This window comes from Anolis carolinensis, chromosome 3 (assembly GCF_035594765.1).
Source record: "Anolis carolinensis isolate JA03-04 chromosome 3, rAnoCar3.1.pri, whole genome shotgun sequence".
Taxonomy (NCBI): domain Eukaryota; kingdom Metazoa; phylum Chordata; class Lepidosauria; order Squamata; family Dactyloidae; genus Anolis; species Anolis carolinensis.
In genome coordinates this window covers 97,024,916-97,040,458 of record NC_085843.1, presented here as the reverse complement: position 1 = coordinate 97,040,458, position 15,543 = coordinate 97,024,916, and the positions used below count along the sequence as shown (strand labels likewise).

Here is a 15,543-nt window from a genome sequence, read left to right as displayed (position 1 = left end):
CCATATTATGAAAAGTGAACATAACTGATGAACTGATTCCAAAATTAATTTTACTAAGATTCTGTGCAGAAAGAATGTTATTCACCTTGTATTTGTATGGCGAGCTCTCATGTTCAAAATTATAAACCATTTCCAGCTTTCCCAACCTTAAGGCCCCAAATTTCCCAAACAATCTGTGAAAGGTTTTACTCACTGTTTGTAGAGTTATCTCTTCTTCTCCCATAGGTTCATCCATGATTTGCTGGCCATTCTGGAAATATATATTTTAAAAAGAAATAAAGAGTTAAAAAGTAATTGAAAGTAAAACATTTATACAATTTTACTCATGGAGAAATGAACCAAGCACCACCAATAACAGCTCTAAGATGTGGTGCCACAATTAAACAATTTGAGTGTTTGCAAGTTCTATTACAGCATCCCTTAACTTTCATGGAAGTTAGGGGTGCAGGATTCCCACAAAAGAAATCTGTAAATAACGTAACCCAACATGTATGCTACAGACTTTCCCGTCAACAGACCAAACATGTACCTCTCTTTCCCACTTCAGCATCATGACAACTTCCACCTCGCTCTGAGGCTGCCTCTGATAGACTACCACTATCTCCAAAAACTGAAGACCATTTTGGCAGTAGCTGTAGTAGATGAGAGCCAGCAGTGGCAACTCATCTTCTCTGTCCTGCCAATAGCCCTGGTGGAGCATGGAAGGCTTGAGGTCCAGCAGAGATGGCTTTGCATCAAGGTACTAAAAACTACGGTGCCAAGCAGGAAATGAAAGTACAGGCCAGGGTTACTGGCGGGAAAGGAGATTAAGGGAGGAGGAGCTACCATTATAGCTGCTATCCTTGCCACAGCTACTGCAAAAATTGCTTTCAATCCTAGTTGGCAGAGGGCTTTGGAGACTGGTGGAGGCATTGTGGTGTGAAGGTCCCCACCTTCACACCACAATAAAAAAGAGGCACAGGCTAGGTCTGTTGGCAGGAAGAAAAACAGAGAATGAGGGCAAAGAGGAACAAGGTCTCCCAAATCTAGGGTCTTTTCCAGCTGCAATAGTGGCTACTTAAGCAGCAACTATGAACTCATGAACAATCAAATCTGCAGAAGTTAAACCAGAGAAGGCTGAGTGTCGACTACACTGTGTAGTAAAGATAATAACAAGTTCCCTAAATCAAATTGAAAAGGCCTGAAACTGATCAGGCAGCAAATTCTTAATAGTCAATCTTTAAAAATTAAGTAAAATAGTAAATCTCAACTATTTCACACTGAAAGAACAACTTTTGAAAGGCAATGCATTGGACATGCGCATCCTGTAAACCACATCCAAGAAGTGCAACCACTCCTGAATCATCAGGGATGTTACAATAAAGAGCTTGCAATGTGTAGAAGACACAGAAGAGTTAAACATAAAGTCTAATATAATTTGATTGTACCCATTCATAAAGTGGGGCTATAGGATTGTGAGCAAACAGGAAAATATGAGGCTGAACTAACTTGTATGGCCCTAAGCAAGGCTAGTGCAACTGCCATCTTAGCGGGAGCTTGCAACATTCTCATCCAGGCTTTCTTCAAAGCACATTACCCTTCCTAAAACTAAAAAAGAGCCAAAGCATTTATACTTCAGAGGTACATGGGATTAAACATTTCTCTGAATATACAGAAGTGAAGCCTTGAAGCCCTGCCATCATCCCAAGGAAAAGAAATTATAGCACAGAAGCTAGAATCTTGTCTATGTGCTATGTAGCATTTTTCCAAGCTCTGATCAGTCTATTTCTCAAATGTCTTTCCCTCTTCCAAGTAGAAGGGTTTGCATCATTTCCCTCCTGTTGCCATCACCACACATGGCAGTATTATCATGCCAGTATTAGGTACCAACAGGATTCAAGATTAAATCCTTAGTATTATTCTTCATTCCCTACCTATTAATTTCTCAGTATTCACGCCACAACTATCTTAATCAAACATGAAGTATATGACTACTAATAAAGACCTACTGTGAAATAGGATTTGTTACATCCAGTCATTTCTCCATCATAAACATACTAAAATGATACATTACCAAAGACATGAAATCCATTTACATTTCAAAACACCTTATAATATAGCCTAAAGGTAATTTAGACAATGTTTTTAATAATTATGTGCATGAAAGTTTGTGTGCACTGAATCATTAGAAAACAAAGATATCTCAGTCACCCACGTAGACAATTTCAGATTTTGAAATTCCTGAATGATGAACCTGTACTGGCAAGGGGAAAACTAGAACTTCATATCGAGAAACATTACGTTATACTGACAACAGATTAATTTTCACTGTTACATCACACAACTTGTCAAGTTCTGTTCCTACAACATTTTGAGATAAGTATTATAATTACTAAATATTTAACAAATTAAGAAATTTTAAAATATTTAATCTTGTTATAATAAAGATATACACATTTTGTGTATTCTTTTAGCCATCCATTTACATAGCATTTTTACATTAGTATGCTATCTTGTTTTCCTTCTTACAACGTATTTGCTGGGATGTAAACTTAACACAAACAGAAGAGGAGTTTCCATCATATAACTATATGCTGTCAAAAACAATGATACAGAATCAAATTTAAGTCTAAATCATAAAGATCAGTCAGAACAGATATTATTCTTGACTATCAAGAATCAGTCATGATTATGAAAATCCCTAAGCAGACCTTGGTCAAAATTAGCAGCTGGCCCAAAAAGTGGGAAAGGACAAGTATTTCCAGTTGTTTGTATTTTTAGAAGGGTTAAGAATGTATTTCATAGGTTAATTTAGATCTATCAGTTACCATGTGGAGTCAACCAACAAGTGATTTCGTGAAGCACTACTCCATGTTATATTTGAAAGTCTTAACACTGTGCATTGCTCAACAGCATGAAGTTTATTTACAACAGGGTTGGTCACACTCAATGATTTGTGGAGACAGCACAGTGGTCTCAGAATTGTGAAGCTGGCAGGCAAACATCCAACCACTCTACTAATGCAGAATATGTATCACAGAATCCCTGTCATGTGCCATCAAGCCTCTGGTTGAAACACAACAAAGAATCCATTACCTTACAAGGTAGTATGTTCCACCACTAACCACCTTGTACCATAAGAAAGTTGTTCTTAATGTTTTATTCACATTATTTTCTTCGTAATTTGAATTCACTATTAAAGTTCTATAGCCAGGAGCTACAGAAAATACATATCCTCCATCATTGATGTGACAGCACTTTAACTGTTTTAAGATGGCTGTCATCTCAACCATTTCTTCTTCAGGCTAAATCTACCTAATTTCTGCAACCTGTACTCATAAGAGCTGGTCTCTAGCCCTCTCACCCCAGGTATATTGACTCATTTGTCAATATCTTTCTTAAACTATGATGCCCAGAACAAGACACCGTTATTTCTGTTTTAATGCAGACTATGGCACTCCATTAGCCTATCAGCAATGAATTTACATTGCTGATTTATGTTTACATTGAGGATCTACATAAAACCTTATTACATTTTAAAGCAGCATTTCCCAGTCTGGTACTACTCTTCATATGCTTTGGACTACATATCCCACTACCACTGTCATGGCCTTGCTAGCAAAAGTTAGAGGTAGATATAAACCAAAACATCTGGAAGATCTATTGGGAGATGCTGCCATATATGCTGCATACAACAAGCACGACATGCCATAAGCATCTTTCTAACACTGCACTTACACCCTAGGACTTCATGCAGAGATGTGTTTTCGGTTTCTTAAAGTGACTCTTGTGATGTGCAGTTTGCACACAAGATATTAAATAATTTAATCACTGTAACATCTCAGAGACAAAAATGAAAAGAGGTAACTACAGAATTTAGTAATTAAAGTGTTATTAATGGAAACAGAATGGAATAAGTATTTGCTATGAATTATGAAGTTTAAACATGTTTAGAATTTAGAGTTTTAATTATCAATAATTCATTACACTTTAAAGGAACTCAATTTATAAAGCATCTGATCTGAGGGTTTTCTCAAAAGTATGTTCTGAAAATAAATCATGAAGGATGACTATCTCAACTTAATCATGCCACAAGAACATAGCTTTTATTAGATAAAATTAGCAAGTGAGAACTAGAAAGGAAAATGCGAAACAATGATCACCAGTTCCTATGCTTGTGCCTTCCTTGAAGTAGAAGCAGGAAGTAAGGGTTTCCCTTTAAAAAAAAAGGGTGGGGGGAACCTAAATTTCATGTGCAAACTTCCTCCTCCTGGTTAGAATGTGTGTGTAGAGGAAGTTGACCATCTGAGCAAAATCCGGGGGAAGGGGAAAAGATATACAAGGTGAGAGTAGCCACACACTAACAAAGAGAACAAAAGCTACAACACTGGAGTTGGCACTAAGCATTTGACAGCATCTCCCATAAACTGGATAATATTAGTTTTAAATAGATGTTGGGGAGGCTGTGGAATGAGGTATCCCAGGGCACCCCTCCCCCCACAAATACTCCAATAAAATTCAGATCTGTTGCAGTATGAATCACTGGTGGAAATTCCCAACCGCCTCCTTTTTTCCCCTCCAGCCACAGGCCTTCACTTGACCAAGAGTCACACTGTAAACCAAGGTTGTCTCTTTTTCTTTTCACCACTTTCAGACAATCACACCAAACAAGATGAGTGGGAATATGTAGCAACAGGGAGATGAAATCTACGCACTCAAAATCATACTCGAGAAAAGAGATTTATCTATTCTTCTTCTGTTGTGTGAGATGGGAGATTAAAAAGCTAATAATGTCTAAAAGCAGAACTGGGTTGTGAAACCACCCTTTTGCTCTCTTTACCTGCCTGCCACAAGAGGGAAAGAGTAAAAGTATTGGGGTTGGGACATGGTATTAGTCTGTAGCATCAATAACAAAGACTAGTCTTGCAGCACATGAAAGGATTATCAAATTCATTACTATTTATAGAAATCAGAAAATGTTATCTCTAAAAGTTGTCAGGTAGAGAGAGTGACTCCTAAACACACACAATGTTAAAGGTAAGCAATGATGGATAAGTACTTTGGCTTAAGAGTAATTGAATTTGGGGGGGGGGGGGGAGGAAGAGCGGGAAAGTGGAGATAGACCAGAGTCAATGGCAAAACAAGCTTCAGATAGAAAGAAACCAAAGCACTTAGGCAGAAAGGTGACTCTTAAATGCTTCTTCGCAACTCTCAAAGTACAGATTGAGTATTCCTTATTCGGAAATCTGAAACACTACAAAATCCAAAAATGCCTATATAGGTGGCTGAGTTAGTGACAACTTCACTTTCTGATGGTTCAAACTTAAAACACACATTATTACAAAAATGTGTTTAAGCTTACCTTTAGGCTATGTATATGAAACATATGTTAATTTCCTGTTTAGACGTACCAATTTCCAAGGTATCTCAAATATTCAAAAATCTGGGGTGTGTGTGTGCCTCAATCAAAAAATGCTTCAGGTCCCAAGCTTTTTAGAGAAGGACAGTAACACCTTCACTTGCACAAACTTTTTATGTGCAATACATTTAAGAAACTGGCCAACCTGCTTAGCATTGAACAGCCTTGAAACCTCAAAGCTTGGCTGCTTTCTGCAGCCAAGAATGTTATGTCTAACATTTATGAAAGTTATGTATAACCTTCAGGCTATGAATATAAGGCAGAACATGAAACATATGTTCATTTCCTGTTTAGATTTGGGTCCCATTTCCAAGGTGTCTCATTATGTATATGCAAATATTCCAAAAGTGCGGGGGGGGGGGGAGGGGGGTATCCAGAATCAAAAAAAATTTCTAACCACAAGCATAAAAGACAAGGATAGTGACCTTAACTTCCACAAACTCTGTTTTATATGCAATATATAATTAAAAAGCATATGTACAGCCTTCAGGCTATGTATCTATGATGTATTTTAAACATATGCTAACTTGTTGTCAAAGGCTTTTATGGCCGGAATCATTGCGTTGCTGTGAGTTTTCCAGGCTGTATGGAATGTCCCGGGTGGCAGAAAGAACTCTTGGCCACCTTGATTAGTATTTAATGGCCTTGCAGCTTCAAAGCCTGACTGCTCCCTGTCTGGGAATTCCAGACAGAAAATAATCAGGCCCAGTTAACACCCCCCCCCTCCCAGAAAGGATTTCCCCCAGGCAGGGAGCAGCCAAGCTTTGAAGCTGCAAGACTTTTAAATGCTAATCGAGGTGGCCAATTGCAACATTCCCACTTGTCTCTGATGTTCTTGAAATTATTTTGACTTTTATGTTATATGTGTTACAGAGGTTGTTACAATTTTATGTGACTTGTTTATACTTATGTAACTTTTTTACTTGCTGTATGTTATATGTGCTCCTTGGAGTGCCTTTGTGCCACCCTGAGTATCCTTTGTGGAGATGGTGGCGAGATATAAATAAAGTTTATCATTATTTGATATACAACAAGATCACTATGCTGGCTGTTGCATTGGATCTACTACATTAGTATAATTATTATGTATATGCAAATATATAGGGCCATAGCCAGAAAAAAAAATGTCAGGAGGGGCGGCTTTTTTTTTAGTGAATCATGAAAAGTAGTTCCATAACACAAAATAATTTAGAAATCAGGCTCCATCAATAAACTTCAGTGAACACTCATGGGGATTTGGTTAATCAGCTAAACATAAGTAAATCAGATTTTTTAAAAACCCTGAACAATTTTGGGGGCAGGTTGAACCCCTAACCCCCCACACCCTTCGCTACAGTCCTGCAAATATACCAAAAATGGGGGGGGGGGGTCTGAAAGTAAAAACCCTTCAGAGTCCCAAGCATTTCGCATTATTGCACATATATAAATTTTGCACATATATAAATTCTATTGCCTTATTCCAATCATGAATATGCTAACTGCGTCCTGATTATTGGTTGGTTGAATATGTTTTTATTGTATTTCATATGCTTGTTTTTATGTTTACATGTTTTAAATGCACTTTTATATTGTATTTTATGCTGTATTTGGGCATGGCCCCATGTGAGTCCCTTTGGGGGTGATGGGGCGGGATACAAGAATAAAGTTATTATTATTATTATTTCAGACAAGCATATTCCACAACGCTTGTGGAATATCCACAAACTCTTGTTTTGTGTGCAATAATTAAAATGTCATGTACCACCTTCAGGCTATATATATGTTTTTTAAATATATGCTAATTTCCTACTTAGACCTTCTCCGTGTATTCATTATGAATATGCAAATTATTGCAAAAATTCTGGGGAGGGATCCTAGATTTTAAAAAAAGAATACTTCAGATCCCAAGCATTTCGGATAAGGACAAAAGGGCACTTTCTCAAACTTGAGTGTCTGAGATAAAGGTGTGATGCCTCTTCCCAAAACTGGCATGGGCAAACTTGGGCCCTCCGGGTGTTTTGGACTTCTACTCTTAAGCGGCTGAGGGGGAAAAGGAAAGGGCCTGAGGCTGTGAGGAACGGTGGGAGTCGAAGTCCAAAACACTTGGAGGGCCCAAGTTTGCCCATGCCTGCCCCAAAGTCTTCCCACACACCCCAGCTCTACCTCAGCGCTGTTGCTACTCTCCGTCGCGCTTTCCACGGCCATCTTCTGCCAGGGGTCGACGAGCTGTGCCAACGGCATGTTGCCCCTTTTACTCGGAGCGCCCTCCTTCCCGAGTTCCTTGCTTCTTTTTCCGCTTCTTCCTCCTCCTCCTCTTCCTCCGCCGCCTGCTTTTCCTCAGAGTCCCACTTCGGCTCAGGGTCGGGCTCCTTCCTCCTCCCCGCGGCGGGGAGGAGACGGGCGGGCGGGACACGCTCCCAAGGGCCTCCGAAACCTTCCCTCCTTCCCCTCGAGGAGAGCAGGACTTTCCGAGCCGGAGGGAGAAACAAGAAGTAGCGGCGCCTCAGCCCGCTTCCGCTCCCAATATGGCGGCGCCCGGGCCGTACCTGCCTGTCAAGCCGAGGGGGATGGCGTCATCCCGGGGCCGGCCAATGAGAGGTGGCGGCAGGTAGTTTTAAAAGGAGGCGGGGCCTTGGAGTGGAGCGGGGCTCAAGAGAGTTAATCTGGTTGCGACAGGCGTGGGAGGGGGAAAGAGAGAGAGAGAGAGCGGGGACAAAGCCCAGCCCGTCCCGCGCGTCATTCCTGGCGCGCGCCTTCCCCGCGTCAGTTCATTTCAGTTCACACGGGCTTTTGCACCCCTTCGCCTTCCGAATTCAAGCCGTGACGACAGCGCGCGGTTGAAAAAGTCATCTGAGTCTCCCCCTCCCTCCTCCTCCTCTTCGTCCTCCTCCTCAGGAAGCGATTTCCGTTCTGGAGGGATGCCTTCAATTACTACTACTACTTCGGCCTTTGTTACTTTTTAGTAAAAGGTTTTCCCCTGACGTTAAGTCCAGTCATGTCTGACTCTGGGGTGTGGTGCTCATCTCCATTTCTAAGCCGAAGAGCCGGCGTTGTCCGTAGACACCTCCAAGGTCATGTGGCCAGCATGACTGCATGGAGCGCCGTTACCTTCCCGCCGGAGCGGTACCTATTGATCTACTCACATTGGCATGTTTTCGAACTGCTAGGTCGGCAGAAGTTGGAGCTAACAGCGGGCGCTCATTCCGCTCCCGGGGCTTGAACCTGGGACCTTTCGGTCTGCAGCTCAGTGCTTTAACGCACTTTGCCACCGAGGCTCCTGTTACTTTTTAGAACTGAGCAAAAACAGAACTTTCAGTCGGATGCATCCAAACGTTTCCGGAAGGTGTTGTCGAAGGCTTTCATGGCCGGAATCACAGAGTTGCTGTGAGTTTTCCGGGCTGTATGGCCCCTATTCCAGAAGCATTCTCTCCTGACGTTTCGCCCACATCCATGGCAGGCATCCTTCGAAGTTGTGAGGGTTGTTGGAAACTAGGCAAGGGAGGTTTATATATCCGTGGGAGAAAGAACTCTAGTCTGTTGCTTTCTCCCACCCTGGACATCATTCCCCAGATATATAAACCCCACTTGCCTGATGTGTTGTCGAAGGCTTTCATGGCCAGGATCACAGGGTTGTTGTATGTTTTCCAGGCTGTATGGCCATGTTCCAGAAGTATTCTCTCCTGACGTTTCGCCCACATCTATGGCAGGCATCTTCAGAGGTTGTAAGGAGAGAATACTTCTGGAACACAGCCATACAGCCCGGAAAACATACAACAACCCCACTTGCCTAGTTTCCAACAGACCTCACAACCTCTGAGGATGCCTGCCATTGATGTGGGTGAAATGTTAGGAGAGATTGCTTTTGGAACATGGTCATACAGCCCGGAAATCTCACATCAGGCATGGGCAAACTTTATCCCTCCATGTCTACACCAGGCATGGGCAAACTTTATCCCTCCAGGTGTTTTGGACTCCAAGTTCCATAATTCCTAACAACTGGAATTGTGGAAGTTGAAGTTCAAAACACCTGGAGGGCCGAAGTTTGCCCATGCTTGGTCTACACTGTAGAATTAATGCAGGTTGACACCCCTTTTAACTGCTATGGCTCATGGCTGTGGAACTGGATTATATGAGTCTGCACTGCCAGATAATCTGGGATAAACAGAAAACTTGGAATCAGATCCTGGGATATAAGGCCTGTCTGGAAGGGCCCTAAGGGAACAGATGCAGCTTCTCTAAGTGTTGTACAGTATTTGGCTCAATGCTGGGATTTGTGGATGTACAAAGTTTGTAGCCTTCTCTTCAAAATGTGCTGCTATGTCACCAAGTTACAACTCCCAGGATTCCATAGTACTGAGGGCCCTTCCACGCAGCCATATAACTCAGAATGTCAAAGCAGAAAATCCCACAATATCTGCTTTGAACTAGGATATCGCAGTCAGCTCTGCCATATATTCCAGTTCAAAGCAGATAGTGTGGGATTTTATTCTGTGTGGAAGGGGCCTGAGGCATGGCAGTTAAAGCAGTGCCAAACTGTTAATTCTACAGTGTAGAACGATTCATCCAAAGTATTCTGTGGCACTGTAGAGACTAACCAAGTTATATCTATACTTTAGGATCATTAATGCAGTTTGGCACCTCTTATAGAATCACAGAATCATACTTTAACTGCCCTGGCTGAATGCTATGGAATCTTGGGATGTATAGTTGGTAAGGCCCCAGCACTCAGGCAAAGGAAGCGAAAGATCTTGTAAAACTACCGCTCCCAGAATCCTGTAGCATTGAGCCATGGCAGTTGAAGTGGTGTCAAGCTGCATTTATTCTACAGTGTTGGCATATCTGTGTTTATTCTAGTTTGAGCTGTGCGCGCGCGCTGTTCTCCATTTCCACAAAGGGATCTTCATCTTGTTACATGTTGAATGTTGGGTTGCTGTGAGTTTTCCGGACTGTATGGCTATGTTCCAGAAGCATTTTCTCCTGATGTTTCACCCACATCTATGGCAAGAAGTTGTGAGGACTGCCATAGATGTGGGTGAAATGAAATGTCAGGAGAGAATGCTTCTGGAACATGGCCATACAGCCCAGAAAACTCACAACAACCGAGTGATTCCAGCCATGAAAGCCTCTGACAAGTTGAACATTCCTCACCTGAAATTCCAAAATATCCAAAATTGTCTGAGATATAAAGGTTCCTGAGAGTGACACCTTTACTTTCTGGTTCAATGTACACAAACTTCGTTTCATGCACAACATTATTAGAAGTGTTGTGTATAAAGTGACTTTCAGACAGTATATGTAGAAGATATATATGAAACATACATGAATTTCAGGTTTCAAGTTGGATCTTATTTCCAAAATATCTCATTATGTAAATATTCTAACATCCTAACACTTCTGTCCCAAAGCCTTGTGGATAAAGGATACACAACCTGTATTACATTTTAGATTTTAAAAATGCTCAATCCGTGTTGCAATTTGGATAACATTATAATTTAGAAAATGTGATTATAATTGATGGAAGCTCAAATATGTAATTACATCTTCTTGCTGTGTATGCTTTCATCGTGGTTAACTGTCTCTCTTTTCTTCCTCTATTGTAGCCTCTCCTAGTAACAATTGTTCCTAAAGTTTGCAGATGTAAAGGTCAATCTATTTTGAATATTTTGTTCCATGAAGTGCTATGCTCATTTATTACTATGTAAATAACTGCTGCTTTTGTTATTGTGCATTATAAATTGAACAGTCTTAAGGGCTGAACACATATACAACCAACCCTATTCACGGCAATTCCCAAGATGCCTGAGGTTGTTCTCCTTTGGATCTGCTCACCCTGGGCTTCATTTTTCTGAGTAAACACATCAGATTGTGTTGCAAAGATCCAGTCCTGCTCAAACTCAATAGGACTTCTAAGTAAACATACATAGTGTTGTGATTTTAGAATAGATTTAAAAATAGCATGCTCCAGGAGAGGGAACACTATAGGGGTGCGGGGGAGGAAATTCAGAATACATTACAGGACTGGAAAGCCATACTCTTCTTCTGCCTACAATTTCCCCTGTTTTGTTTTGTTTATTTTACTGTTTTTCTCACAGCAGGGTTTATATCCAATCAAAGAGTCTCGCTGGGAGAGAAATAGCTAAAAATACTACATATTTCAGGGCAGAAAGCATAGTGATGCCGCACTTTGAAGCTTCTTGACTACACTTCCTGCTTTGTAGGGGTTTGGCAGGGAGTGACTCAGTCCTGACACATAGGGCTGCTACTACCATTACATCCAATTTGGCTTTTATAGTTGGACATGAATATCCAGGCTTTTCTTGAAATACTGCCAAGGAGGAAGCCTGTTCTCTTGCTTGATTGTTTTGCATGGCAAGAGGCACATGCTGCTTTTTCCTGATGGGAATGAAAATATGACGTAGTGTGTCAGAATGGCGAGACAGGGATCTTATTTACCTGTCTGTACATGGCCTCAAGCCACAAAAGAATATCAATTCCTTCATTCTGTGTATTATGAAAGAGATAAGAGGGTTATAATGCATTTAACTGGAACTCAGCTGTGTTAAAAAATTAAATTGTAGTATTAAACTAGGATATTTAGTGGTGGGGTATGCTCCATTGACCTCAAAGTGACCAAGTTTTCTCAACTGAAAGTATACTGGTCTGTGGGTCTTCTGAGGAGCCATCTGACTTGTGAATTGTCCCGTTATTTTGTTCTCTTTGTGTATATGATGGATTATTTTCCTCTGCTGAAATTGATGATCAGTTTGCAGATACTCACATGATCATTTTAGCATGTGAGTAGCTTCCTATCATTTCAGCTCCCTGCAGTGTGATTTGACATCCTCCAGGAATTTAGAATATTTGCCTGAGCGTTCTGATGTAATCTTGAGAATGTGGATGTGGGTGGGATTGTTGCAGCCTCAAGCGGGAGATCTAACAAAGTACATTTGAATAAATGGGGATGTTCCTCTCCCAATTTTCATTCTGAGAGAAACACCAAATGCTCATTTGGAAGAGCATCCGGAGGACAGATGGCTCTTTTTTCTGTTCCATTCCCTCTGAGGGGAAAGGGGGGGGGGGTATCTATATATTTATATGTATGTGTCACGCCTTCGAAAGTTAACTAAAATGTGGGAAGAAGACTGAACATTTATCCTTATGGAAGAACTGTGATAGTAATATTATGATATGTATAGCATACTGAACATGTATATCCAGCCTTTCCATTCTGAACCTCAAAGATAATATGCAAGGTTCTTCCTCCACTGGTTTTATACTAACATCCACCTTATGGACAGGGATAGCAACTAGCCCAAGTTCCTTGCATCGAGCTTCATGGATGAGTGTGGATCTGAGTCTGGATGCTACACTTTCTTGATCAACACTCTAGGTCAGGATATCAAACTCATTTTCACTGAGGGCCACATCAGCCTTAGGGTTGCCTTCAAAGGGTCATTTGTAATTGTAAGACTGTATAAATAATAACTATTTCTTAACATACTGCTAAATAACCTGAGACACCAATCACACAGATGAAATTATTTTGCTCTGGAACTGAAAGCTCAATACATGGTACTATATAAATAAATAAATAATACAGTAGAGTCTCACTTATCCAACATTCTGGATTATCCAACGCATTTGTGTAGTCAATGTTTTCAATACATCGTGATACTTTGGTGCTAAATTCGTAAATACAGTAATTACTACATAGCATTACTGCGTATTGAACTACTTTTTCTGTCAAATTTGTTGTTAAACATGATGTTTTGGTGCTTAATTTGTAAAATCATAACCTAATTTGATGTTTAATAGGCTTTTCCTTAATCTCTCCTTACTATCCAACATATTCGCTTATCCAACGTTCTGCCGGCCTGTTTATGTTGGATAAGTGAGACTCTACTGTACAGTAATAGTAATAATAGCAATAAGAAACTATGTTTTTCTGGCATTGAAAGCCTGATACATAGTGCTATATAAATAACTAGCTGTGCCCGGCCACGCGTTGCTGTGGCGAAGTATGCTGGTATATATTACAGTAGAATTTCACTTATCCAACATTCGCTTATCCAATGTGCTGGATTATTGTCACGCCCTGGTAGCGGAGCACTAAGAACCAACACACGGAGGCCAATAACAATCTAATATCTTTATTAAGGAAATAATATAGGAGGATAAAAACAAGTAGAAAATGTAGTTCAGCAATAGACCTTTCAGGGAAAGTCAAATATAGTCCAGAAATATATTGTCCAGTATATAATATTAGAGTTCAAAGTTATAATCCCAAAACCGAAACACACTCAACTTCCAAGCAGTTAGAGTGGGGAAAGCATCCAAAAGTTTTACTAGAGTTCAAAGTAAGTCCAAGGCAGGAAACTGAAGACAGGACTGGGTACTTGGCACAAGATGCAAGGCTGGGAACACGGTGAGACCGGTCAAGAACACGGCAAGGCAAGGCACAGAGAGACTGGAGATAGCGGACTCAAAACGCAGTCCACACTTAGCTGGAACCGAAGTTAATCCTTCAACTGACTCGTTGACTCCGCGCGGGCTAACCCATGCGGGAAACTTTTAAAGAACTTCAAATCTTCCTACAAACAGGTGTCCAGAGCTTCTTTCCCATGGGAAAAGAACTGAAACACATCTTCATCCAGATGCGTTCCTCCCTGAAAATTCCCAGGAGAACCGAGCTAATTAGCACTCTGTCTGGCTGCTAATCTTGCTCTCTTTCTTGTTTGCGCTTTCTCCAAGCGACTAGTCTCAAAGAATTCCCTTCTCGCGAAGAAGGGAGAAGTGCTTGGGATAGCTTGTTCAAGGTCCGTTTTAATGAGCTCTTGGCAAGAATTGTCAACGAAAGGCATCTGGAACGGACCAGTCTCTTGCTGAGATGGCAGAAATCCCATGTCTTCATCTCCATGGTCCATAATGGCGCTAGGGTCAGGACTCGGAGGCCCATGGGGCATCACAATTATCCAACGCAGTCTGCCTTTTAGTAGTCAATGTTTTTGTAGTCAGTGTTTTAAATTCATTGTGATATTTTGGTGGTAAATTTGTAATACAGTAATTACTACATAGCATTACTGTGCATGGAAGTACTTTTTCTGTCAAATTTGTTGTATAACATGATGTTTTGGTGCTTAATTTGTATAATGATGACCTAATTTGATGTTTAATCGGCTTTTCCTGAATCCCTTCTTATTATCCAACATATTCACTTATCCAATGTTCTACCAGCCTGTTTATGTTGGATAAGTGAGACTGTACTGTATATTTATAATCTGATATTATCTGCTTAGAACTGGATTATATGAGGCCCCTTCTTCACAACTGTATAAAATGCACACTGAAGTGGATTATATGGTAGTGTGAAGTCAAGATAATCCAGTTCAAAGCAGATAATAGAAGATTATAAATGGGTTATATAGCTGTGTGGAAGGGCCTTGAGTCTACAATGCCATATAATCCAGTGCAAATTAGATAATCTGTTGAAGAGGCCTGAGGCCTAACTCTGCCTGTCCCCTGGGCTGAGTTGGTTGCTAGGAGACCAAGTAAACAGAGATTAGCCCTCTAACTGGCAGCAATTGGATAAAAACCAATTATTCCTCTCCCTCTAATTAGGACTTTATTTTTCTTTTCTTTTTGTTGTATGAACGTAGAGGCATGGATGAGGGGTTGTGCTGCCAAGTTTAGTGTTTCTGGGATGTGTAGTTTTGTTGTTTTGTCCTAGGCCGAAATGTCATTACCCTTTTATATATATAGAAGGAAGAATACAATAATAATAGAAAGATGAAACTATGTTGCTCTGGCATTGAAATCCTATTACATGGCACTATCTAAATACAGTAATAGTAATAATAGAAAGATGAAACTATGTTGGTCTGGTATTGAAACCCTCTCACATGACAGCCATCCAGTGATTACCAAAATTGGTTCAAGCCTCATATATCCCATTATCCTCAGATTCTCTGTGAGGAAGAGCCACCTTTCTTCAAAATCCTCTTCCTGATTTGTGTCATGGAGTGAAGACCACTGTATTCCAACTGAGTCAGAAGGGGAATGGAGCAGGCATGGGCAGGCCTTTTTAAAAAGCATTCACCTCCAGCTTTGACTTCTCAGGGGAAATGCTGCCCAGGGGTGAGACGGGAGAGGCTGTCTCGTGATCATGA

At 40.8% G+C, this 15,543-nt stretch overlaps 1 protein-coding gene across 4 annotated transcripts in view; it reads right to left on the bottom strand.

Annotated features, from left to right (window-relative positions):
• The window catches only part of rps6ka3 (ribosomal protein S6 kinase A3), a 59,260-nt gene extending 51,344 nt beyond the window's left edge, over positions 1-7,916 (bottom strand). For all 4 annotated transcript variants that reach the window (XM_062977234.1, XM_062977236.1, XM_062977237.1 and 1 more), the window contains exons 1-2: positions 7,541-7,916; positions 194-250 (exon numbers count right to left, since the gene is read on the bottom strand). In XM_062977234.1, coding sequence (XP_062833304.1) covers positions 194-250; positions 7,541-7,618 — 135 coding nt within the window. In that variant the 5' untranslated portion in view covers positions 7,619-7,916. The remainder of the gene's footprint in view (positions 1-193; positions 251-7,540) is intronic.
• Between the last annotated feature and the right edge of the window lie 7,627 nt (positions 7,917-15,543).